The sequence below is a fragment of the Budorcas taxicolor genome, chromosome 5 (assembly GCF_023091745.1).
Source record: "Budorcas taxicolor isolate Tak-1 chromosome 5, Takin1.1, whole genome shotgun sequence".
Taxonomy (NCBI): domain Eukaryota; kingdom Metazoa; phylum Chordata; class Mammalia; order Artiodactyla; family Bovidae; genus Budorcas; species Budorcas taxicolor.
Window position 1 is genome coordinate 154976805 of NC_068914.1, and position 26548 is coordinate 155003352.

Sequence of the window (26548 nt, forward strand, 5' to 3'; positions counted from 1 at the left end):
TGTGCTTTCTTGGACAGAAATGTTAACTTGATTGTGAAACTAGGTGGCCAACTTCCAAACAGTGACGGGCTTTCTGACAGCAGTGTTGATGCTAATCACAGATACATTTCTGCCGCATTGTCCCCACATTGAGCAGAATATCCTTCTGGCATTTGTTTCTGCCATTGTAAAATGAAAGAACTGGCCTGGGATCTTTAACTGTCTAGTAATACATGGCTGTCATTTCGTGTGTGTGTGTGTGTATACATATATCACATATATAGAGAGAAAACATTCCTTCACAAAATAACATTTTCACTGCACTTATTAGCAGCTTGCTGTCATTTGCTTTGATTCTTAAGAGGCCATTCCAGCAATTAATTAGAAATGGCTCAGGGAGGAGTGGGAGTAGGCCCAAGAAAACCAGCTAAGAGGCCTCCACAAGTAGGAAATGATGATAGCAATGAAAATGAAGAATTATGGGTAGATCTAAGATACATATTTTGAAAGCAGGAATGATAGGGTTTGCTGACTGGCTGTAAGAGGATTGGGGTGGGGTGAGAAATCCAGGGTGAATCCAAAGTTCTGACCGCAGAACCTGGGTGGAGGATGACACCCTTGACTGAGGCAGTGGAGACTGGAGAACGGAGTCTGGGGGTGGGGCAGGGTGGGGGTGGGAGATGAAGAGTGCAGTTTGGGATGCATTAGTTCTCAAGTGATGATGAGACATCCTCATGTCAAATGGAGGAAAAAAAGCAGTTTGGTATTTTTCTGGTAGAACAAATAAGGTTAAATAAATAATAAAGGTTTAATATCAGTTGTAATGTTTTTTTGCAGAAAATATTTCAGTTCACATTTTTAATATCCACTCACCTTTATCCAGCATGTGGCTGGTGCCCTGCCCTGTGCTAAAAGTGTTTTACAAGTATCTCATCTAAACTTTCAGAGAACCCTATGAGGAAGACACTGTTGTTCCCGGTGTTGAATGAGGAAGCTGAGGCTTGAGCCGTTAGGCCACTGGCCTAAGAGTCAGTAGCTGGTAGACAGAGAAGCCTGGGTTTATACATGACTGCTGCTCACCACGGCGTCTTGCTGTGAGCATGAGGCTCATTGGGATTTTCTTCTCTTTTCAGGGTTTTGGTTTTTGCACTGAATGTAGTCTAGACTCGTCCTCACGGGCTTGTGTTGCCCCAGGATACTGTCAAAGGTAAGTTTTAGAAATGGATATCCACCAGGTACGGGCAATGAAATGAGAGCGTCTTCACATTAAAAAAAAAGTACATTCTGATATTAATGCTTCTTTCCAGAGTTCTTACAGAAGGGAACTTAGAGTGGCCATCACCCTTGGTCCTTTGTGTTTCCCCTTCACAAACCCCTGCACTTAGTTTGATGCTGACGCTTGGTGTCCCATCCTTCTGTGGAACTGGATTTGCTATTAGGTTTAGCAGTTCACTGTGTTACATGCATGCATCCTAGCTCCTCTGCCTCCGGTGCCTGACTCAGCGTCTAGCCATAGATTTGCTCACATTGCCCCTTTGCCTAAACAGCTCTTATGGCTCCCAGTCACTGCAGATGTCATCCTACAAACCCTTCCAAGACCTAATTCCAAACATTTCTGTAAGAGATGTCCGTCATCTCATACGCTTATCTGTAAGAGGCTTCTCTGGTGGCTCAGATGGTAAAGAATCTGCCTGCAGTGTTGGAGACACAGGTTGGACTGTGGGTTGGGAAGATCCCCTGGAGAAGGGCATGGCAACCCACTCTAGTGTTCTTGCCTGGAGAAGCCCGTAGACAGTCCATGGGGTCGCAAAGAGTCGGACAAGATTGAGCGACTACAGTACACTATCTGTAAGGGCTTCCCAGGTGGCAGTAGCGGTAAAGAATCCATGTGCCGATGCAGGAGACACAGTAGACACCTGAGTTCAATCCCTGGGTCGGGAAGATCCCCTGGCATAGGAAAATGGCACCCCACTCCAATATTCTTGCCTGGAAAATTGCATGGGCAGAGGAGCCTGGCATGCTCCAGTCCATGGAGCCACAAAGAGTCAGACACGACTGACTGACTGAGCACCGCTGGCTGTCTGTAAACCTCACCAGACTGTGTTCTGTTCCCCAGATGTGAAGTTATTTTTCACAACTTTATGCCTTGATGGATGCTTTTTCCTTTGCTTAGATTTTGGAAGAGGGGAGAAGAATGCCACTATTTACTTTCCTGCCTATATCTTTCCTCTTATCCCCTCATCCCAGGCTCTTCTGGCAGAATTTCTTTTTTATCTGTGTTCCAGGGGCACCTGTTAATACAGCAATAAAACAACATTACTTTATGTTAAGAGTTACTTATTTTTTTTCTGTCTCCTTTGCTGGTCTATAAACCCTCTGAGACTTCTTAGGAAGGAACTATTTTTGTAGTGCCTGTTTGCTGTACCTGGACACCTTGTAGGGCTAATACCTTCTCCTGATCAGTTTTGTAGATGAAAATAATGAAGATTATAATGTTAAATAACTTGCTCAAGATTACACAGCTAAGAAATGACAAAGAATAATTGTTCCGCTCCTTCAAAGCCAAACCTCATTCTCCTATACTAGTCCAGCACCATCTGGCACGTGGTGGGGACCCGGTGAACTGCAGTTTTAAGTAAAAAAGACTTCAGTTGGTTAATTCAGTCATTCTTACAATGGAATTTATTGGATACTTATTAAATGCAAGGTGCACAGTTTTAAGTAATCTGGGAATGCATAGTTTGAAAAACAATGTCTGGTATCAAAGCATTGATAATCTAGTAGGCGAGGCATCAGAGTAAGAAAATAAATCCAATGCAGGGTTACAGATCCGCTAGTAAGTTTCTCACAAGATCCCTTGCAGACACTGGGAAAGGAGTCATCAGTTCTGCCTAGAGATGAGACAGGAATTACTTTATAAAAGCTGAATCTTGAATGAGGAGCAGGGAAGGGAAAGGCAGAGGGAGTGTTATGAACAAAAGTGTGGAAACCAGAAACAATCTGGTGTATTTGGGAAGCTGCAAGTAGTTCACTGCAGATGGTGACTGCAGCCATGAAATTAAAAGACACTTACTCCTTGGAAGGAAAGTTATGACCAACCTAGATAGTGTATTCAAAAGCAGAGACATTACTTTGCCGACTAAGGTCCATCTAGTCAAGGCTATGGTTTTTCCTGTGGTCATGTATGGATGTGAGAGTTGGACTGTGAAGAAGGCTGAGCGCCGACGAATTGATGCTTTTGAACTGTGGTGTTGGAGAAGACTCTTGAGAGGCCCTTGGACTGCAAGGAGATCTAACCAGTCCATTCTGAAGGAGATCAATCCTGGGATTTCTTTGGAGGGAATGATGCTAAAGCTGAAACTCCAGTACTTTGGCCACCTGATGCAAAGAGTTGACTCGTTGGAAAAGACTCTGATGTTGGGAGCGATTGGGGGCAGGAGGAGAAGGGGACGACCGAGGATAAGATGGCTGGATGGCATCACAGACTCGATGGACGTGAGTCTGAGTGAACTCCGGGAGATGGTGATGGACAGGGAGGCCTGGCGTGCTGCGATTCATGGAGTCGCAAAGAGTCGGACACGACTGAGCGACTGATCTGAACTGAACTGAAGTAGTCCACTGTTGGAGGAGGAAATGGCAACCCACTCCAGTATTCTTACCTGGGAAATCCCACGGACAGAGGAGTCTGGTGGGCCACAGCCATGGAGTCTCAAAGAGTCGGACACGACTGAGCACTGCTCACAAGTAGTTCACTGTGGCTAGATAGGAGGGACCAAAGAGGCCTCAGCCCATGACGCTGGAGAGACAGGCAAGGTCTGGAGTTTGGGGGGCTTTGAAATATGAACATGTTGGTCAACTTTTAGAGAAGACACAGCACAGAGCCTGCAGGACATTTCTCATGTTTGCTCGCTAACATCTGTGGAGGCCTGCAATGCACCAGGAAAGACTTATCAGTCACCTACTTTATTCACTTGTCTTTTCCTCAAAAGGGCAGGAAAACTGACTTAGACCCTGAGGCACAAGTATGAGCCAACCCTTCAAATAAGAATGGCATCGAGGATTTCTCAAAAACTCGTTGAAAAACATTAAAGATAGTAAAAAATCAACCCCCCCCCAAATGAAGGCAAATTAAATAAAGGACATCAACCTGACATTTAGTGAGAAACCTCTCAATTTCCCTTCCCCCTTTGAATTGTCTATATAAACTTAGCAAAAAGAATTTAAACATAGAACTTCACTGGTTTGATGGTGTTTGTGCTTTTTGAAATTCAGCTGCCTTGTAGCTTATCCAGAGCAAATAACTGTTACACTCACTAGGTATCTACAAGGCCTGTAGGAAGAATGTCTCTTCCCTAAAGCCTAATCATTGCCTCAGCTATGCCTGCTTAGGAAAAGCTGTGCCTGCATAATTCAAGGTCACGCAGCAGCCTTCTGTACTCTGGAGCCACCCAAGCCTGCTAATGCCCTCTTCCCTTTGCTGAGGGCAGCACGGCTGGCATTTGCTTGCTAGGCCAGAGTGGCCGTTGTATGCTGGGGCCACTTGCACAGCTGACATTAGGTGAGCTTTCAGTACCCCACCATCACTGCTGCTGCCGACTGTGGCTTGTTGCTTCACTGAGCCCAGCAAAGCCCCCAAGTCTTGCTCAGTCTTCTGTGCCCAGTGCCTACAACCTTGTTTCTATAGAAACAGCCACACACCTGAAGACAGAGTTGCACTAGGGTTAAAATGCAGGGTGGCCTATGCTTTATAAACTTCAAATTTGGCCTCAATAGTTAAAAGCTAGTATATAACTGTAAAAACTCATGTGGCCTAATGTAAACCTCTATAAGGTCAAAGCGCTTTGCCCCCTCACAAAAGAACCAAGGCCCAAAGTCCTGGCCCTAACAAAAGCCTCAAAAATTTGACATGTATCTTTCTCCTCAAATTTTGCTTGGTGTCTATTACTCAAGACACTGGTCTCATGTACCAGATTTAAGTCTTTGAGAGACTTAATAAATAATATTTTTTCTCTTGACTGAGTTTTCTACCAATTGAGAAATATTATTTCTCAAAGAGGAGGGGATTTGGGAGACCAAAAAATCATCTTTACACTAATAAAGCTGTGTTGGAGAGCTTCCCTGGTGGCCCAGTGGTTAAGAATCTGCCTTTTAATGCAGGGGACACTGATTCAGTCTCTGGAGCAGGAAGATGCCATATGCCACAGAGTAGCTAAGCCTGAGAGTCACAACTGCTGAGCCCACCCGCCCCAAAGACTGAAGCCCAAGCGCCCTAGAGCCTGTATTTTGCAGCAAAAGAAGCCACTGTGATGAGAAGCCTGTGCACCGCAGTTAGAGAGTTGCCCCCACTCTCTACAACTAGAGAAAGCCCACGCAGCAGTGAAAACCCAGCACAGCCGTAAATAAATAATTAATTTTTTAAAAAAAAGCTGTATTGGAGAATGCAGCTTACATCTACAGGAGGAAACAGAGTCTTAACAGTGAAGCTCAGAATTCAACAGTCTTACCTGTCACGGGTAGCCGTGAGGGACCTGTATTGATGGGTCTGAGAGTGGAGCACGGTGTGTGCTCCTGAAGGACAGGAGGCTTCAAAAGGGAAGAGACAGGACGGGGCTGAGCTCACATAGCTTGTTTCTCCTTCTGAACTCTCCATTCATATAAGATCCTGTCCCTCCACTAGGGTGGAGTGTGTGGATGGAGAGGAGCCAAGCAGGAAACCTCAGGAGAGGGAAGCTCTTCATATGGAAATGGCACAGAAATAATGGAGATGCCTTTCCTGGTCTGCTGTGGCTGTAATGTATCATCTATGAAATACAATCTCTGTTCCCGTAAAGTAGAGTGGGAACTTAAAAGACATTTGTGAAGCAGTTTGTATACCACATCTTTCTAGTTATGTTAGCGAGTTTTTCCAGGGCTGTCAATTTAGTTTTCATAAAGTAAGTCTGCTTTGGCACAACTGTCACAAATAGGTGTGAGGTACAAAACTACCTAGAGAAAGCCTGTTTCACTTTCTATGTGTTTTACAGAAGGAATGGATGGTGTTGGTTTGTGTGGAGTGAGTGAATGGGGTGGGGGTGGTCAAGGGACTTCCAGTGTACCGATTTTACATCTTACATTATATATATATATATATATATATATATATATATATAAACACTGGTGCCCAACAGGCCTTATTAGATGAGCACAGTGGGTGTTTTGATATCCTTTCCCACCCACCAGGTGAAGAAACAGATTCTCAGAAATACCTTTTGGTCTCAGACCTTGTGAATGGTTATTGAGAAGCCTGTGCCAGAACCAGATTGGCACGTTTCCTATCTGTAAATCTGTATTTCTAAAGATTTCTCTCATGCCAAAAAGGTACACTGTCAAGCATCATTTTAGCTTTCATATTTTGTAGCTTTGAGCCCTTTGAAGAATTTGAAAAAAATATTCATACCTGTATTATAATGGAGGTTTGTTTGCGTCAGTTTGAGTACTTCAGTCACTCAGTCATGTCCTACTCTTTGCAAACCCCATGGACTGCAGCATGCCAGGCTTCCCTGTCCATCACCAACTCCCAGACTTACTCAGACTCATGTCCATTAAGTCGGTGATGCCATCCAACCATCTCATCCTCTGTTGTCCCCTTCTCCTCCTGCCTTCAGTCTTTCCCAGCATCAAGGTCTTTTCCAATAAGTCAGTTCTTCACATCAGGTGGCCAAAGTATTGGAGCTTCAGCTTTAGCATCAATCCTTCCAGTGAATATTCAGGGTTGATTTCCTTTAGAATTGACTGGTTTGATTTCCGGCAGTCCAAGGGACTGTCAAGAATCTTCTCCAACAGCACAGTTCAAAAGCATCAGTTCTTCAGCACTCAGCTTTCTTTATGGTTCGTATTCCTTAATAATTACATATTTAATGAATTAATTTGAAGGTTACATAAACTTTTAGTAGTTTCTTTTGGGTTCATTTTAATTCATAAAATTTTAATGTACTTTTATTTGACTCATTTTAATCTTAGAAGAAAAATTGCTACTTTTTATTGTCTTGCCCTATAGTCCTGTTATCATATAAAAATAAATAAACTGAAATTTAGTTTATTGAGATTTTCTTAAAATAGAAAGGTAGGATCAACCATTAGAGTACCTGAATTTCAGTTATAAAATACCATAAATATTGAACGTAAATTATAAACCTAAGGAACCCAGCCACTTGCAATAGCCTAACCTGATAGTTAGACTATATGCCCTGCTACAGCTAACAACTGGTCTCCTACTTTTCTCAGGTGGGCCACTTTTCCCACAGGTCAGTGTTTGTACTGTATGAATTGCTAAAGATTTTTACTCTTAACCTCTGCCACAAGTCAAATAAAAGAGGAAAGAAATCTAGAACTGTTTACTATTCCAGTGTCTTCAGCCTTTCCTAATTATGCTCCCAAAAGGTGGGAAAAACTCTCTCCCTGCCTCTCTCCCTGGGATATGTGTGTATGTATGCTACACACACACACACATATGTGCATGTGTACACACACATTACTCAAGGTCATCGCTTCACACTATTTTTAGTCTTGGTGACAGAATTTCAATGTAATCTGAGAAAGCAAATATGCACACTGAATTCCTTATGTATGTTTTTTTTTCTCTTCTTACCTCTTTTAGGCAGTATTTGTGTGTTTCTGCAGAGTTTTGCACAGAGTCTGTTCCCATGCAGACCAATGAGGGAGAAGTATCGGAAGAAAGCAGTTCCAAGGTCAGTGAATTACTAAAAGTGCAAACAGTCTGAGCAGAAATTAAACAACAGGGACAGTGAGTGAGGAGAGTGGGTGTTGTGTTTTACGTGAATTTAGACATCTGATTGATTTAAATTAAACCTCACCTAAGATTGAAAGGATTTTTTCCTTCTCAATATCCACTTTTGTTACATTCCGTGACAAATTTAAAACAAATTTCACTGAGCTCATAGAAAAATTTATGATTTACTTGTAGACTACTAACACTTTATCTTTTAAGGTTTTATTATGCAAGTTGTATGTACTTACTTTAAAAATTAAAGCAAATCAAAAGTGTATAAGGTAAAAAATAAAAAAGCCTGTCTCTTATTCCTGCTACACAGAGGTATCACTGATCATTTTTAGACATTTTTGGTTATAAATTTATAAATGATATTTGGTTTGGTTTTTCAGGCTTTTTAAAGCTTAAATGAATACTTCATTGTCACCTGTGTAGAAGTAGTTATGTTTGTGTTGATACCGTCTATATCTAGCTCCATGTCCTGAGTCTCCTTGGCTTTTTCCCTTCTTGCTCATAGAGAACCCTCAGTATCACCTTCACGTCCCTTTTTCTCCTGTCAAAATCATTTCTAATCCTTGCTGGGAGCTCCAAGGGTATCCCACACTGTGTCTTGAACAGTTCCCCGCACCTGTAGGGCTGTCTGCCCTGAACCCTCCTGAGGGATGTCCTTTGCTGTTGCCGCTGCTGCTTATACTTTCTTGGGAAGGTTTATTCTTTCTCCATGTCCATGGGGTCAGACACAACTGAGCAACTGAACAGCAACTTTCACCAGAGCAAAAGTGGAGAGGGGTCAAATGTCACCAGGAAACTCCAAAACATCATGCTAATTGGAAGAAGCCTGGCACAAAAGGTCACATATGATTCCATTTATATATAATATGTAGAATAGATAATTACATAGAACACAGGCTGGTGGTTGCCAGAGATTGGTTGGGGGAAGCAGAATGACTACTTAATGGGTACATGGGCTGGGCTATAGAGAAGCACAGTTTATGCCCCGAACCCCAGAGCTCCTTGTGAAAGATGCTCTTCAGCTTCTTTCTGAATCTCCCTTCATTACAGTCCGTGTGTTAGGCAGAAGGACAGGTGTCATCCTCTCCCCTTGTTTTCCCCCCCATATCACCAGATCCCTTCCTTCTTTCTGCCAAAGCAGAATCCAATAGACTTTTATCAGACTCATCTAGATCCCGGCATCCCTGGTAGCTCAGATGGAAAAGAATCTGCCTGTAATGCAGGAGACATTGGGAAGATCCCCTGGAGAAGGGATGGCAACCCACTCCAGTATTCTTGCCTGGAGAAGCCCATGGACAGAGGAGCCTGGCGGGCTACGGTCCATGGGGTTGCAAAGAGTCAGACACGCCTGAGCACATTCATCTAGTTCCTAACATGTTCACTGTCATCTGGATCCTAAACCTGGTTTAAGGAGAGTCAGAATAAGTGAGATTTGCACACATTCTAGGAATGTCCCCCAAACACTTACACACCGAGACGTGTACACCGAGGTCACCAAAAATATACAGACCCCAGGATTTCTACAGTACACACAGACCCTTCCCCAAGACCCTAATTAATTAGTTTATAATAAACCGCAGTGTTAAGGAAGACTGGATTCTTGGATCCTCTGACTAGTACATTCTCTTCCCGGAAAGCTACGTTGAAATTTGAAGATTGCTTGGCAAGCATGTAACTAGATCGACATAGAATGCTTAGTTGTACCAGAGACTCAGTCTCCACCTTCTTTCTAGGGGAGGAAGGAGGACTGCATTTCTTGATTTTTCAATTATTGAATATTTTATCAGTTCAGAATCAGTTAGGCTAAAGAGTAAAAGAATATTTTTTTGGTGGGGGGGAACTTCCTTAGTGGCCCAGTGGCTAAGACTCCACACTCCCAATGCAGGGGGCTGGGGTTCAGTCCCTGGTTAGGGAACTAGATCCCACATGCTGCAACTAAGACTTTGCATGCCACAGCTAAAGACCCTGTGTCACAACTAAACTTGGCACAGCCAAATAAATAACAGTATTTTTAAAAAAAGAATATTCTTTTTACACTTGCAATAAGTAGATGCTTCTTCTGTTTTTAAAATTAAATTATAACTTTGTTTTCACCAGTCTTCATTTATATTACGTTTTATGACTTTTTTCTTATGCTTCTCTTTGTTTAAAATCTTATAATATTTGTAATAATTTGATGTTAATGCAGGAATTTATCATAGTACATGGTAACATAATTTGTGGTTTTCTGTTAATAGAAATAAGTTAGGAAAGGTAAATGGTGTTGAGAAACAGTGGAGACTTTTCTGTAAAACAAAGACTTTGAATTAAATAATTAAAAAAAAATTCTTGAGCATATGTTATTAGCAGATACACACAATAAAGGAAAAAGACATAGTTCTTACTCTCAAGGTGGTACATTTTAGTGGGAGAAGCAAACATAAATAAAGATAATGCTTCTGAGTTATGATCAGTACTATGAAGAAAATAAAATAATGCAATACAGGCTGACTGGAAGGACAAGCTTAGGTTAGTCAAGCAAGCCCTCTCTGAACATGTGGCATTTCAGCTGAACAGTGAAGACGGAGGGAGCCAACTGTGTAAAGAGCTAGAAGAACAGTATACCAGACAGAAGAAACAACTTCAGAAGCCCTTGGCCTCTTCCAAGAACTGTCAGAAGTCCCGTGCCACTGAGCGGTGATAGGAAGTTACAGAGGGAAGCCGAGACCTTGCAAGAACTTGACAGCCTTGGCATAGAATGTGGTTTCTGTCTCATGTGGGAAGAATTTCTGTCAACTGGGAAGTCATTGAAGGCTGTTAAATTAGGGAGTAATGTGATGTGATTCCATTAAAAAATATATTTATTATTTATTTGGCTGTACCAGGTCTTAGTTGGAATATGTAGGATCTATAATTTCTGCATGTAAACTCTTGGTTGCAGCATGAGGGCTCTAGTTCCCTGACCAGGGATCGAACCCAGGCCCTCTGCATTGAACGTGCTGTCTTGGCCACTGGACCACCAGGAAAGTCCCTATGATTTCATTTTTAAAAAATCACTCTTGCTTCTATGTAAAGAATGGATTGGACTGAAGCAGGGGTGGGAGCAAGAAGACCAGTGAGAAAGAAGACAGTCCTAGTCAGTCACTTGGGTGAGAGAGAAAGTGGATTACCATACTGCACTGAAGTAGAGGAAGACAGACTGGAAGTATACTGGAGGTGAAGTTGACGTGACTTGAGGATGAACTGGAATACTTTTGCTTCCTAGAAACCAAGAGGTACATTTCAAGAAAAAAGGTAGAATGAGTACTGTCAGATGCTGCTGAGAAGCCAAGGAGGTTGGTAATTGAGAAAATGTATCTGGATTTATTTTTTGAAGAATTAATTAAAGAAAAGGTACACAAAATTTTCTGGAGAGGTGGAGGTGTTCTGTGTCCTAGAGGAGTATGGATCACACAGGTGTATATCCAATTGTCAAAAGTATACTTCTAGAATTTGCAACCAAAATAAAAAGCACAACTTTTCAGGTACACTTTACCTGTGAAAACTATGAAATAATAGTAATTGAATAGGGATGGAGAATGGATGGAAGTATGGATGAAACAAGAATGACAGAATGTTCACAGCTATTGAAGCTTGGTGATGAATACATAAGGATTCATTTGGATTCACTTTGTATGTGCTTGACACTTTCCATAATAATGCTTTTAAAAGAAATTTATTAGTGGTCTTCAAGAGGAAGAGGATGAGAAACCAATTTTATGGGTTAAAAGGAAATGAAATGATAAAAACATAAAGAGTGGTGGCTATAGTCTACTATCCAGTTGTGATATCTAGAAGTAAATGAAGAGAGCAGAGCACCGAGTAGCGTGTGTGCTGTGTGCTCAGTCACGGCCAACTCTTTATGACCCCATGGACTGCAGTCCACCAGTCTCCGCGGCCCGTGGGATTCTCCAAGCAAGACTACTGGAGTGGATTGCCATTTCCTGCTCCAGGGGAGCTTTCCGACTCAGGGATCAAACCTGAGTCTCCTGCATCTCCTGCATTTGCAGGCAGATTACCATTGAACCACCTAGTTGCCTGACCAGAAGGAGGTATTAGTTCAAGTGAAAGATGTTTTTAAGATTAAAAAAAATTGTATTTATTTATTTGGCTGTGTCGGTCTTAGTTGCAGCCCGCAGGATCCTCGTTGCAGCATGCAGGATCTTTTACTGTGGCGCACGGATTCTCTAGCTGTGGCACATGGACTCCAGAGTCCCTGGGCATAGTTGCTCCACAGCCTGTGGGATCTTAGTTGCCTGACCAGGGATAGAACCGCATCTCCTTCATTGTAAGACAAATTCTTAACCACTGTACCACCAGGCCAGGAAAGTCCTGTGAAAGATTTTTTTAAATGGAGGAAGCCCAGGCATGTTTGAGTAAAGAGTGAAGAAATGAGTGAAGGAAGGCCGAATGTGTTTATGGAAGAGGTTCACCAGGCTTGTGAGTTTGAAGGAGCCTGAAGATCAGTGAGGCTGGCCCCTGCTGCTGTGGTGGTACCTGGGCTCAGGCCGGAACCCTGCTCTTCTAACGTCTGGTGGTGACTGATATCTGGAGGAGGAAAGAAAGAGAGTGATGTCCGGCTTAGTGTTCCCTCTGAACTAGAAGTCATTGTTAAACTGAAGAGTTTAGCGTGCATGATTGAAATGACAAGTTTAGATTTCCTTTGAAGGAGGACAGTTTTGGAATGGCATTGGTAGAGAAGGTGCTAAGAATAGCTAATAAGTGAATAAAAGGGTCAGTGCAGTTTTTAAAAATACCCATGTATGTATTGTACTGACAGAAATCAGGTATGCCTTATGATTGGACAGGATTGACAAAGGACATCTTCTTGGAGAATATTGATGTTCCTTTTAAAGAAATATTCCCTGAAATCGTACAGTATCTTCTAGAGGCTTTTTTTTTTTTTTTGAGAGATGTTTAAATTCAGAGGTGGGATTATATATTCTTGAGAGTTAGGGCGTGTACACTTCAGTCTGTTGAGTTTAGAAGACTCTGCATCTCTGCTAGAAAGATAAAAAGCAGAGGATGGCTGTTGGGACTTCATTGGTGGTCCAGTTGCTGTGCTCTCAACGCATGGGGCTCAGCTTCGATCCCTAGTCAAGGAACTAGATCTTACATTCCACAACTGAGTTTCCATCCTGCAACTTAAAGATCTTGCACGCCACAACTAAAGATGGCACATGCCACAATGAAGATCAAAGACCCCACGTGCCACAACTAAGACCCGGCACAGCCAAACAAATGAGTAAATACTAAAATTCATTGATGTCTCCACTGTCTACACTTGGTTCAGTTCAGTTGCTCAGTCGTGTCCGACTCTTGGCAGCCCCATGAATCGTAGCATGCCAGGCCTCCCTGTCCATCACCAACTCCCTGTCCATCACTCAAACTCATGTCCATCGAGTCGGTGATGCCATCCAGCCATCTCATCCTCTGTCATCCCCTTCACCTCCTGCCCCCAGTCCCTCCCAGCTTCAGAGTCTTTTCCAATGAGTCAACTCTTCACATGAGGTGGCCAAAGTACTGGAGTTTCAGCTTTAGCATCATTCCTTCCAAAGAAATCCCAGGGCTGATCTCCTTCAGAATGGACTGGTTGGATCTCCTTGCAGTCCAAGGGCCTCTCAAGAGTCTTCTCCAACACCACAGTTCAAAAGCATCCATTCTTCGGCGCTCAGCTTTTTTTACACTCCAACTCTCGCATCCATACATGACCACAGGAAATACCATAGCCCTGACTAGACGGACCTTTGTTAGCAAAGTAATGTCTCTGCTTTTGAATATGCTATCTAGGTTGGTCATAACTTTCCTTCCAAGGAGTAAGTGTCTTTTAATTTCATGGCTGCAGTCACCATCTGCAGTGATTTGGGAGCCCCCCAAAATAAAGTCTGACACTGTTTCCACTGTTTCCCCATCTATTTCCCATGAAGTCATGGGACCAGATGCCATGATCTTCATTTTCTGAATGTTGAGCTTTAAGCCAACTTTTTCACTCTCCTCTTTCACTTTCATCAAGAGCCTTTTTAGTTCCTCTTCACTTTGTGCCATAGGAGTGGTGTCATCTGCATATCTGAGGTTATTGATATTTCTCCCAGCAATCTTGATTCCAGCTTGTGCTTCCTCCAGCCCAGCATTTCTCATGATGTACTCTGCATAGAAGTTAAATAAGCAGGGTGACAATATACAGCCTTGACGTGCTTCTTTTCCTATTTGGAGCCAGTCTGTTGTTCCATGTCCAGTTCTAACTGTTGCTTCCTGACCTGCACATAGGTTTCTCAAGAGGCAGGTCACTTGGTCTGGTATTCCCATCTCTTGAAGAATTTCCCCCAGTTTATTGTGATCCACACAGTCAAAGGCTTTGGCATAGTCAATGAAGCAGAAATAGATGTTTTTCTGGAACTTTCTTGCTTTTTCCATGATCCAGCGGATGTTGGCAATATGATCTCTGGTTCCTCTGCCTTTTCTAAAACCAGGTTGAAGATTTGGAAGTTCACAGTTCACATATTGCTGAAGCCTGGCTTGGAGAATTTTGAGCATTACTTTGCTAGTATGTGAGATGAGTGCAATTGTGCGATAGTTTGAGCATTTTTTGGCATTGCCTTTCTTTGGGACTGGAATGAAAACTGACCTTTTCCAGTCCTGTGGCCACTGCTGAGTTTTCCAAATGTGCTGGCATATTGAGTGCAGCACTTTGACAGCATCATCTTTCAGGATTTGAAACAGCTCCACTGGAATTCCGTCACCTCCACTAGCTTTGTTCGTAGTGATGCTTTCTAAGGCCCACTTGACTTCACATTCCAGGATGTCTGGCTCTAGATGAGTGATCACACCATCATGATTATCTGGGTCGTGAAGATCTTTTTTGTACAGATCTTCTGTGTATTCTTGCCACCTCTTCTTAATATCTTCTGCTTCTGTAGGTCCATACCATTTCTGTCCTTTATCGAGCCCATCTTTGCATGAAATGTTCCCTTGGTATCTCTAATTTTCCTGAAGAGATCTCTAGTCTTTCCCGTTCTGTTGTTTTCCTCTGTTTCTTTGCTTTGATGACTGAGGAAGGCTTTCTTATCTGTCCTTGCTATTCTTTGGAACTCTGCATTCAGATGCTTCTATCTTTCCTCTTCTCCTTTGCTTTTTGCTTCTCTTCTTTTCACAGCTATTTGTAAGACCTCCCCAGACAGCCATTTTGCTTTTTTGCATTTTTTTCCCATGGGGATGGTCTTGATCCCTGTCTCCTGTACAGTATCACGAACCTCATTCCATAGTTCATCAGGCAGTCTATCTATCAGATCCAGGCCCTTAAATCTATTTCTCACTTCCACTGTATAATCATAAGGGATTTGATTTAGGTCATACCTGTATGGTCTATTGGTTTTCCCTACTTTCTTCAATTTAAGTCTGAATTTGGCAATAAGGAGCTCATGATATGAGCCACAGTCAGCTCCCGGTCTTGTTTTTGCTGACTGTATAGAGCTTCTCCATCTTTGGCTGCAAAGAATAGAATCAGTCTGATTTCGGTGTTGACCATCTGGTGATGTCCATGTGTAGAGTCTTCTCTTGTGTTGTTGGAAGAGGGTGTTTGCTATGACCAGTGTGTTCTCTTGGCAAAATAATATTAGCCTTTGCCCTGCTTTAGGACTTCCCTTGTGGCTCAGACGGTAAAGCGTCTGCCTACAATGCAGAAGACCTGGGTTCGATCCTTGGGTCAGGAAGGTCCTCTGGAGAAGGAAATGGCAATCCACTCCAGTACTCTTGCTTGGAAAATCCCATGGATGGAGGAGCGTGGTAGGCTACAGTCCATGGGGTCGCAAAGAGTCGGACACAACTGAACGACTTCACTTGCCCTGCTTCATTCTGTATTCCAAGGCCAAATTTGCCTGTTACTCCAGGTGTTTCTTGACTTCCTACTTTTGCATTCCAGTCCCCTATAATGAAAAGGACCTCTTTTTGGGTGTTAGCTCTACACTTAAGGTTTGTATATTTTTCTGTTAGTAATTGATGTTCAATAAGGACAAAAAACAAGTTGGGAATTTCTGTCCTTCTCTTTGGTTGGCTAAGCTCATTTTGAATATTGATTCTGTTATGCAGAATATCAGCTGTCCTTCTCAGCTTTCTATTTCAGGAAATACATATATTTCCTTCTTAAACCACTTAGAGTACCTGGAATGGAGTGGGTGGTTGGAAAAGTGTATCATTTATAAAGTGGATGGAAGTTAGCAATTGATGTGAGAGAAAAGGAAAAGGAGAAACCAAGAGTAATATCAAGGTTTCAAGCAAAATGACTGGGAGGATGGGGATGCCCTTGCCTAATAGGAAACATAATAAAGAAAACAGTTTTGGGAGGGAATGAGATTAATTCTGTATCAAACATACAGAGTTTGAGAGGCTGGCAAACTGTCAGCCAGGTGAAAATGCAGGACTGGAGGCAGGATATGTGGGGACTGGAAATACAGGATTGGGAATCACTCAAATTTAATAGTTGAGGGACTTTACTGGTGGTACAGTGGATAGGAATCCACCTGCCAACACAAGGGACACAGGTTTGATCCGTAGTTGAGGAAGTTCCACATATTGTGGTGCAGCTAAGTCTGTGTGCCACAACTGCTGTGCCAGAGCGCTGCTACTCCTGAAGCCTGTGTGCTTGAGGGCCCAAGAGCCACGGTGCTGAGCCCGTGTACTGCAGCTGCTGAACCCTTACGCCTAGAGCCCACGCTCCACAGCAAGAGGAGCCATCTCATTAAGCCCACACACTGCAACCAGAGAAAGCCCATGCGCAGCAACAGAGACCCAGTGCAACCGCAAATAAACTTGATTAATTTTTAACAATTTACTAGTTGCAACTGTTAGATTAGATGAAATTGCTGTGAAGAATGTGAAGAGAGAGGTCCAAGGACAGAATCGGGAGAAATAAATGTTTAGAGAGTAGAAGAAGGAAAAGCAGAGATGAGCACATTAGAGAGTCAGCAAGTTTATGATGAATAAGACATTGGTTTATGATGGTTTATGATGAATAAGACATTCAAAGTCTGCCTCAAGGAGTTTGCATTCTTGGAGACAACAAAACACAGAAATAGGTAATCCCTTCAGATAGTGATGTGCATTATGCTAGAGAGTGGCTGAGTGTGGAAGCTCTTTCAGTTGGGTGGTCAGGATTCATCCATCACTTCAAAGACATGGCAGTTGAGCTGATGCCTAAATGATGTGGAGGAAGCTTTCATGTAACAGTATAAGAGAAGAGCTTTGTAAGTCAAGAAGAAATTCAGAGGCGAGATGGGCAAGATATGGAGTATCAGAAATAGGATTTACCCTCCCACTAGAAATAATAACTTTACAAACACACAAACGTGTTTGAAACAAGTTTTTCAAGGCACTGGACATCAGATAGTGAAGGACAGTGATCAGTGAGAACTGGAAAACAAGATGAGTCCTCTGACTACCCCTGTGTCCTGGCTTGAGGGAGCCTCTGGGCCACAGTGCGGGAAATGGGGAGCCCACCCAAAGCCCAGTGGACCTTGTCAGTTGAGGAATCACTGCTGAGAGTCTGGGGAGACTGAGGGAGCCGAAGTTTGTAGGACAGAATATTGGAGAGGAGAGAGCAGCTAAGAGGGAGAAGTCTGGAGATTTGTAGAGGGTTCCCCTAAGTATTCAGCAGAGTGCTTTTTGGCATATGTACGTGACTGGTCAAGGCTGAGGCAGGAGGGGTACCCACCCCAGAGGATTGGAAGTAACAGTGTCTATCTAGCACTCAGTAATGGTGAATAATAATGGTGTCAGTAATGGTGCCTATTTCTGTGGACTAGAAACCTTCATAATTCATGGATCATTATCAGCATACTCAGCAGTGGTACTAGAGTTCTCACCTTAGGAGTAGGGAATAATTAGTCCTACCTAATTATGAAGTCTGACTTCAGAATCCTAAAAGCAGAACCTGAAAGGAACAAATTATTTCTAAATAATTTAGCCGTATCTCAGAATGACGCTCAAAAATATTTATAGGAATTCAAAAGTATTCAGGATCCAGCAAAAATTCTATGTCTGTTATTCAAAGCAGAGATTTTTCAGGCATGTAAAAACCAGAAAATACAAACATAGTGAAGAGAAAAGTCAATTGAAACCGACTCATAGTTGACCAAGATATTAGAATTAGCAGACAAGGATATTAAAACACTTATTATAACTGTGTTTCAGATGTTCAAAAGGTCAAGCAGAGACATGGAAAATATATAGTTTTAAAAGCCCCAAATCAAATTTCTAGAACTGAAAACTATAATGTTTGAGATGAAAAATATACTGGGTGGAATTGTGGCAGATTAGATACTGTAGAATAAAAGATTAGTTAATTTAAAGAACAGTAGAAACTATCCAACATGAAACACAAAGAGAAAAAGAGTAAAAATCCAAAAAGTGAAGAGTATCAGTGTGTTGTGGACAACTTCAGTCACCCTAATGTCCCTGTAATTGGAGTCTCTAAAGAAGGCACGTGCTGTTCTGTGCTTAGCTGCTCAGTCGTGTCCGACTCTTTGTGACCACATGGACTATAGCCTGCCAGGCTCCTCTGTCCCTGGGATTCTCCAGGCAAGAATACTAGAGTGGGTTGCCATGACCTCCTCCAGGGGATCTTCCCAACCCAGGGATCAAACCCAGGAATCCCGCATTTCAGGCAGATTCTTTACAGTCTGAGCCACCAGGGAAGCCCAAAGAAGGCATGGTGGGGCAGAAAAAAATAGCTAAGAAATAATGGCCTCAGTTTTTCCAAATTTGATAAAAACTGTAGACCCATAAATCCGAAAAGCTCAGTGTGCTTGAAGCACAAGAAATGAAGAAAACCATATCAAAGCCCATCCTTAAACAAGTTACTCAAAGCCAGTGGTCAAGAAAACCTTAAAACCAGAGGAAAGAGGACACACTACTAACAGAGGAACAAAGAATTTCTCATTGGAAGCAATGCAAGCAAGAAGACAGAGGAGCAACATCTTGAAAGCACTGAAAGAGAAACTGTTAACCTTGAGTTCTATAACCAGTGAAAATTTATTTCAAAATTAAAGACTAAATAAAGACTGTTTCAGACATACTAATACAAAAACTGAAATAATTTATCTATATCTTATCTTACTATAAGTAATGTTAAGGAAAGAAAGAAAATGATGCCAGATGGAAATATTAATCTACACAAAGGAATAAAGAGCTCAGAGAATGAAAACTACACAGGTTAAATATGTCAGACTTTTTTCCTGTTACTCAGATCTCTTTAAAAGAGAATTGATTGATTGAACAACAATTATACAGATACATTGTGGGTTTATAACATCTGTACCTGTGAACTGTACAATAAGAGTGGCATAAAGACCTAAAGTGGGAAAATGTTAGAATACTGTTATAAGGTTCTTTTTTTGAATTAGTATAACTTCACTTGAAGCAAAGAGAATACAGTTGACCCTTGAACAATGCAGGGATTAGGGTCACTGACCCTCTGGGCAATCAAAAATCCAAATATAACTTACACTCAGCTGTTCCTATACTCGGTTGTCATATCTGGGGTTCTTCCACACCCTCTGACTCAACCAACTGGAGATTGTGTGAGAGTGCAGTATTTACTATTGAAAAAAAGTCCACATATAAGTATACTTGCACACTTAATGCTCATGTTGTTCAAGGGTCATCTGTACTCAACTCATTCTGTGAGGCCAGCATTACTCTGATAACAAAACTAGACAAAAACATTGCAAGAAAAGAAAACTACAGATCAGTATCTTTCATGAACATAAATGCAAAAATTCTAAGCCTGCTGCTGCTGCTTCTGCTAAGTCGCTTCAGTCGTGTCCGACTCTGTGCGACCCTATAGACAGCAGCCCGCCAGGCTCCCTCGTCCCTGGGATTCTCCAGGCAAGAACACTGGAGTGGGTTGCCATTTCCTTCTCCAGTGCATGAAAGTGAAAAGTGAAAGTGAAGTCGCTCAGTCATGTCCGACTCTTAGCGACCCCATGGACCGCAGCCTACCAGGCTCCTCCATCCATGGGATTTTCCAGGCAAGAGTACTGGAGTGGGTTGCCATTGCCTTCTCCAATTCTAAGCCTTATTTTAGCATATTGAATCTAATGATCTGTAAAAGGATCATATGTGAACAAGTAGGGTTTACCCAGGATGGTAGGGTTGGTTTAACATTAAAAAATCAATGTAATACACCATATTAACAAAGTGAAAAAGAAAAATCCTATGATCAAGAGATGCAGACAAAGCATTTGACAGATGTCATATCTATTGCTGATAAAAACGCTCAGCAAAATAATAGAGAGGAACTATTCAACTTGATAAAGGACTTTTATGAAAATTCGACAGTTAACATTGAGCTCAATGTTGAATGACTGAATGCTTTACTCCTACAATGAAAAAGAAAAACAACAAAAAAAGAAAAGGATGTCTGCTACTAGGTTTCTCTTCAACGCTGTACTGGAATTTCTAGCCAAGGCAAAAAGGCAAAGAAAAGAGAGGCAAGAGAAGTGGGAGAGGAGGGGAAGGAGCCAAAATGGTACTCACCGCGTGGTTCAATGCACCTGAGCTCTGGAAAATGCAGACCAACTCACGCTGACCGAAAGCACAGCAGTGGGCCTAGGGAGGGAGGGCAGAAGGGAGGGTGAAAACTGGGGCAAGATGGGGGCCTTCCCAGCATGCAAGAATTCTCCGTGCAACGCGTGGCACTCAGGTTTGACCCCTGGTTGGATCAGTACCAGCTCACTAAATGAAAGAAGGACCATACTTAGTGGTTTGCATATTTAGAAAACTGTGACAAACCTAAACAGTGTATTAAAGAGCAAAGACATCACTCTGCCAACAAAGGTCCCAAAGCTGTGATTTTTCCACTAGTCACGTATGGATGTGAGAGTTGGACCATAAAGAAGGCTGAGCGCAGAAGAACCGCTCCTTTCAAACTGTGGTGCTGGAGAAGACTCTTGAGAGTCCCTTGAACAGCACGGAGATTAAACCAGTCAATCCTAATGGAAATCAACCCTGAATATTCATTGAAAGGACTGATGTGAAACTCCAGTACTTTGACCACTTTATGCAAAGAGCTGACTTATTGGAAAAGACCCTGATGCTGGGAATGCAGGAGGAGAAGGTGTCAGCAGAGGATATGGTTAGATAGCATCACCGACTGAATAGCCATGAATTTGAGCAAGCTCCAGGAGACCGTGGAGGACAGACGAGCCTTACTACAATCCATGAGCTCACAGAGTCAGACACAACTTAGTGACTGAACAACAACAGCAAATGTTTAGAAAGCTGAGGAAAAAGAAGGGATCCTAAATGTTTCCAAAGGAGAATCAAGTCATATCCCAAACATTAGGATTTATAATATTATTGAATTTCTATATAGCAACTCTGGGGTGCTAGAAGACAATGGAGCATGGCCTTCATATTTTTGGAAGAAAGAAGGTTTACTAACTTCAACTTATGTATCTGACTGTGTGTGGATAAAAATAGTCTATATGTTAAATGAAAAGTGAAAGTGAAGTCGCTCAGTCATGTCCGACTTTTTGCGACCCCGTGGACTATAGCCCTCCAGGCTCCTCCGTCCATGGGATTCTCCAGGCAAGAATACTGGAGTGGGTTGCCATTTCCTTCTCCAGGGGATCTTCCTGACCCAGGGATCGAACCCAGGTCTCCCACATTGCAAGCAGATGCTTCAACCTCTGAGCCACCAGGGAAGCCCAAATATGTTAAATATATGGATAAAAATAGGACATTTCAGTCATTCAAAAGGTCAAAAAATTCACTTCCTGTATACCTATTATTAGGAAATGATTGGAGTCTGTGCTCCAGGAATAAACCATAAAAGAGGCGGACAGCGGGTCTAGGAAACATGCTCCAGTGAAGGGGAGAGAGGGAGGGATCCCAGAGATGAAGGGAGAGAATCATCCTTGGCAAAGTGTCAGCTATTTAGTGGTCTGGAGAGCAAACAGTCTCAGCTGCCACAGGAGAAAACCCCCAAGGGATGTATTCAAGACTGCAGGGAAATTGACAGATTACCTGAAGTGTTTGAACTTATTAAGAGGAGACTCACCACTCTGTTGGAGGGTTTGCGGGTGGATTAGTGAAAACACATAATAAATATCAAGTTTAAAAAATTTGATAGAAAGTATAAGAGGAAGTAGTAATTTTTAGTTCCAGGGAAAAGAAAAAAATATCCAAGAAAGGAAATTCAACTATTCCTTATGATTCAGCTGTATATGTTACTTGCTGGGTAATAGCACTGTTAGAACTGAATATTGATTTGAACAAAAATTGTGACTTATATTGCGAGGATGGGAGAAGGGAGGTATGTTCATGTTGTGGGGTGGCGGCAGAAGAGCATGCTCAGTGGTGAGAACATAGAAGTAATGGGGTGTGGTTTATTCTTTTAAGAATTTGGATAGTAAAGGGAAGGGGAAAATAGGAGGATATCTGGAGAGGTTATAAGGCCAAAAATAATTTTTTCAGAATAGAAGAGATTGGGTTTCCCTGGTGGCTCAGTGGTAAAGAATTCACCTGCCGATGCAGGAGACATAGGTTCGATCCCTAATCTGGGGAGACCTCACATGCCAAGGGGCAGCTAAGCCTGTGTGCCACAACTGTTGAGCCTTTGCTTTAGAGTACAGGAATCACAACTACTGAGCCAACGTGCTGCAACTACTGAAGCCTGTGTGCCCTGGAGCCTCTGCTGCACAGCAAGAGCAGTCACCACGGTGAGAAGCCCACGTGCCTCAGCTTGAGAGTAGCCCCCGCTTGCTGCAGCTGGAGAAAAAGCCCATGCAGCAGTGAAGACCCAGCAGGGCCACAAATAAATACATAAATAAAGTACAGATAGAAGAGATGATGAAATATTTGTAGGTTGAGGAGATGGATTTACTAGAAAGGGAGAAAGAAGGGTTCCTTAGATAATAAGATCCCAGAGGAGGCAGTATGGTGTAGGTCACGAGTTTAGCAACAAGTGGTGAGGTTAACCTTGCAGAGCAGTCAAGGGAGGAAATGCAGAGGTTTCAGGTATAATCACCAGAGAGAAAATGAGGGGCTTTTGGAACTTTGTATTGGATAGGATCGCAGGATATTCTTAGGCATTGTCATCTTCAGAAAGGATGGGCTTAGGGAGAATGCCTAGTGGGTGGATTTGACGTCTTTGAGGAGAGTAGAAAAGGTACAGGATAGATGAGTGAAGGATGTGGTACAGCAGGTCAGTCATTCAGCCCAGTCCTGGCACCTAGAAGGCATTGGGAAGTTTTGTTGAAAGAATGATGGACCAGAAGGCCTGTGTTAGAGCCTGGGATGGATCCACTGACAGAAGTTACATTGTTTCCCTCCTGGGCTCAACAGCAGGGGGCCAGCAGGTGATCCAAGGATCACAGCTGCTTGCTAGGCCTTTCCAAAGCTACTGGGAAGGAGCACTGGGAGAGGGAGGAGGAGGAAGTGTTGGGGGATAGCAGAAAACACTTCCTAAAACAGTAACTTTGCAACCAGGCTCTGAAGGTTAAGTGGAAGTTCACCAGAAAGACGGGATGAGGACAGGCTGTCCAGGCAGAGGTGCTGAATGTCAGCACTGAGTGCAAGTTAATTGGTATAATTTGTAAAGGAACCAGTTCTGTAACTTTCTTCAGCTCTGCACTCCAGAAGCTGAAGGGGAAAAGGGGAAGGGTTTGGCAAGACAGGGATGTCCTAAGGACAAGTTGGTGGTGAGCGAATATAGGACATTGCGGAGAAAAGTCACCAAGATGCCTGTCGGCTAAAGCTCTGAATAGGCAGTGAGGGAGGAGGGAAACCACAGAACGAGATGCGACAATGAAGACTCCTTACAGATTCAAGTGGAGGGAAGGAGTGGAAGAGGTTCTTGTGGTCAGAGGCGGATCTCAGAATTCATGGACCTCAGTGTGGAGAGGTCCGGATGGATGGCAAGACCCAGCCTCGTGTCCTGCCCACCTCCTCATTGAAGCAGGAAGGAGATGAAGCTGCCTAGGATGGGTCTAGAGTATCTGATGCCTGTAGACTGAGTTTAGTGCCCTTTCTTTAAGTTGTTCAGTTGCATTCTCTTGCTGTTTTGTAATTGACTAGTTTGTCTTTCCCACCAATCTGCAAGTTTCAAGGGGGTGGGGCAAAGACTATCTTCTTTACCACAGCACTTAGCATGTAATATGTACCCAACAAATACTTGTTAGACAAATGAATGGAAGTGAGAGGAAGGTGAGGATATGGTGTAAGTTTTCTTTTTTTGTTTTGTCTTTTATTTATTTTTAACTGGGGCACAATTGCTTTACTATGTTTTGTTGGTTTCTGCCATATATCAGCATGAATCAGCCATAAGTATATGTATGTCCCCTCTCTCTTCAGTCTCGTTCCTACCTCCCACCCATCCCACCCCTCTAGGTTGTCACAGAGCACAGAGTTCGAGCTCCCTGTGTCATACAGCAAATATCTACTGCCTATCTAATTTTACATATGGTAATGTGTATGTTTCAATGCTGCTCTCTCGATTTGTTCCACCCTCTCCTTCCTCATGGTGTAAGTTTTATGAATGAAAATATTTAAGCCTCTGAAGATGAGGTCAAGGGGGAGGAATGATAGAGATAATCAGATTAAGTCCAAAAGTGTTCAAGACATTTGTAGAAAAGAAATAAAGATGGGAAGAGACAAGAAATAAAGAGGTGGAAGAAAATAAAGAAGGAAATGGTCTTGAGAAAAACAGGAATTGGCAGTAAGGAGCAGTGATCTTTCTGGACCATTTTTGTTGCCTTCTGAGATGCTGGACAGTGAGAAAAGGTGAGAACCCTGGTGAAGGAGATAGTGTCTTCTGGGGAAAATGATTTTAATTGGTACTTGAAAGAATGAGCAGGAATGTGAAGTGAATGTGAGGCAGAAGACCAGGGCTTCTAGGCAAGAAGAGACATTATATGTAAAGGCGCAAAGGGCCGAGAAGTTGGTGTGCTCCACCAGGGGTTCAGAATGGGTGAGTGAGGCAGGGGTGATAAAAAAGATCACTTAGGCAAATGAACTGAACTTTTATCCCTCAAGAAAGGTGATAGGAGTGACGAATTTCAAGGAGAGTGATGTGATCTTGTTTGCATTTTATAATTTGCATTTGATGGAAGTGATTTGGAGGATGGATTGAAGTGAGATGGGACCCGAAGCACAAAGACTAGTGAGAAGGCTTTTGTAGTAGTGGATTTAGAGAAGCTGTCTTTACCTATGGCAGTTAAAGAGGATAAAGAAGGGGTGATGAGTATGAGAGCTGTGTAAGAGATAGAAGCCACTGTACTTAGTGATTAATAGGAAGTTAAGGGGTTAAGGAGGGAAGGTGGAGGGCCTGTAACCTCAATTATAAATTTCCCGTTTGAGGGTCTTGGTGAGTGATAGTACCATTTACAGACATAGCAGATATAAAAAAGAGAGGAAATCTAAGGACAAAGATGGTGTTTCCTTTTGGACCTATGGGATCATCCAAGTGGAGACTAATATGCAAAATATGGGGGCTTCCCTGGTGGCTCAGATGGTAAGGAATCTGCCTGCAATGCAGAAGACATGGGTTGTCTCGGGGTCAGGAAGATCCTTTGGAGAAGGGAATGACAACCCACTCCAGTATTCTTGGCTGGAGTATTCCAGGGATTGAGGAGCCTGGCAGGCTACAATCCCTGGGGTCGCAAAGAGTCAGACACCACTGAGCAGCTTTCACTCACTTTATGGGAGCTGCAGGTAAAGGTTTGAAAGTCATAATAGGGCAGCTTGTTGAAACTGTGGGCTTTTGATTATTGCTTCTTGTCATTATTGTGGTTATTAAAAATTGGTTATAGATAAGCCTTTAAAAAACATCTAACCAGAGGCTGAGTCCACAATGTAGAGGTCTTTAATTAGAGAGGATTTTTAGAGATGAAAGATTGAGAAAATTTCATAGTATATAGAAAATAGTCATTTTTTGAGAAAATTATTCCAAGAAACTTTAAAGAATTTGTCATCTGTTTTTCCTAATTGAGGCATAACATTTATTTGTAAAGTTCAGAAAATGCGCAGTTTATTGATTTTTTTCACATACGTGTACTTTTCTTGTAACCAAGACTTAGACAAAGATCATCTCTACCTCCTCATAAAGTTCCCTTTGCAGCATTGTAACCATGTTTTTTTCCTTCTAGAGATTTAGATCACTGTAAATTTAGAATGGGAGAATCCTCTCTCTCCTTAGCAAAGCCTGGTAGGCTGCAAGATCAGGAAGTCCACAGAGAATAGTAAAAGTCAAAACCTGGTCTGAATTTCGCAGTATGTGATTTTTATTATTCTTGCTTACAATTCCTCCAGTTTTTCCTTTTAATGGAAAGGAGATTTTTTTCCATTAAAAATCTCAATTTTTTCTGTTCTTTTTGAAATTTAGCGTCTTAATACTATTCCATCTTCTCCAGTATTTCTGAGAAATGAAGACTGCAGAGGGAGGGTTGCAGAGCTGGAAAGCCTTTTGTTTTATTTGGGTTTCATTATGGTGTGTGTCTGTATTACTGTTGTCTGTCTTCCAGATTACTAGTTTCTGTTAAAAGAAATAGTACAGGGAACCCTACTTAATGTGATGACCTGAATGGGAAGGAAGCCCAGAAGGGAGGGCATATAAGTATATGTCTGGCTGATTCTGAAGCTCCAGTACTTTGGCCACCTCATGCGAAGAGTTGACTCATTGGAAAAGACTCTGATGCTAGGAGGGATTGGGGGCAGGAGGAGAAGGGGACGACAGAGGATGAGATGGCTGGATGGCATCACTGACTCGATGGAGGT

The 26548-nt window shown here is 42.5% G+C and overlaps 1 protein-coding gene across 1 annotated transcript in view; it reads left to right on the forward strand.

Annotated features, from left to right (window-relative positions):
- TNRC6B (trinucleotide repeat containing adaptor 6B) overlaps nucleotides 1-26548 on the forward strand; it is a 250583-nt gene that overhangs the window by 65395 nt on the left and 158640 nt on the right. The window contains exons 2-3 of the mRNA XM_052639336.1: nucleotides 1113-1186; nucleotides 7616-7706. Of these exons, the coding sequence (XP_052495296.1) occupies nucleotides 7662-7706 (45 nt within the window). The 5' untranslated portion in view covers nucleotides 1113-1186; nucleotides 7616-7661. The remainder of the gene's footprint in view (nucleotides 1-1112; nucleotides 1187-7615; nucleotides 7707-26548) is intronic.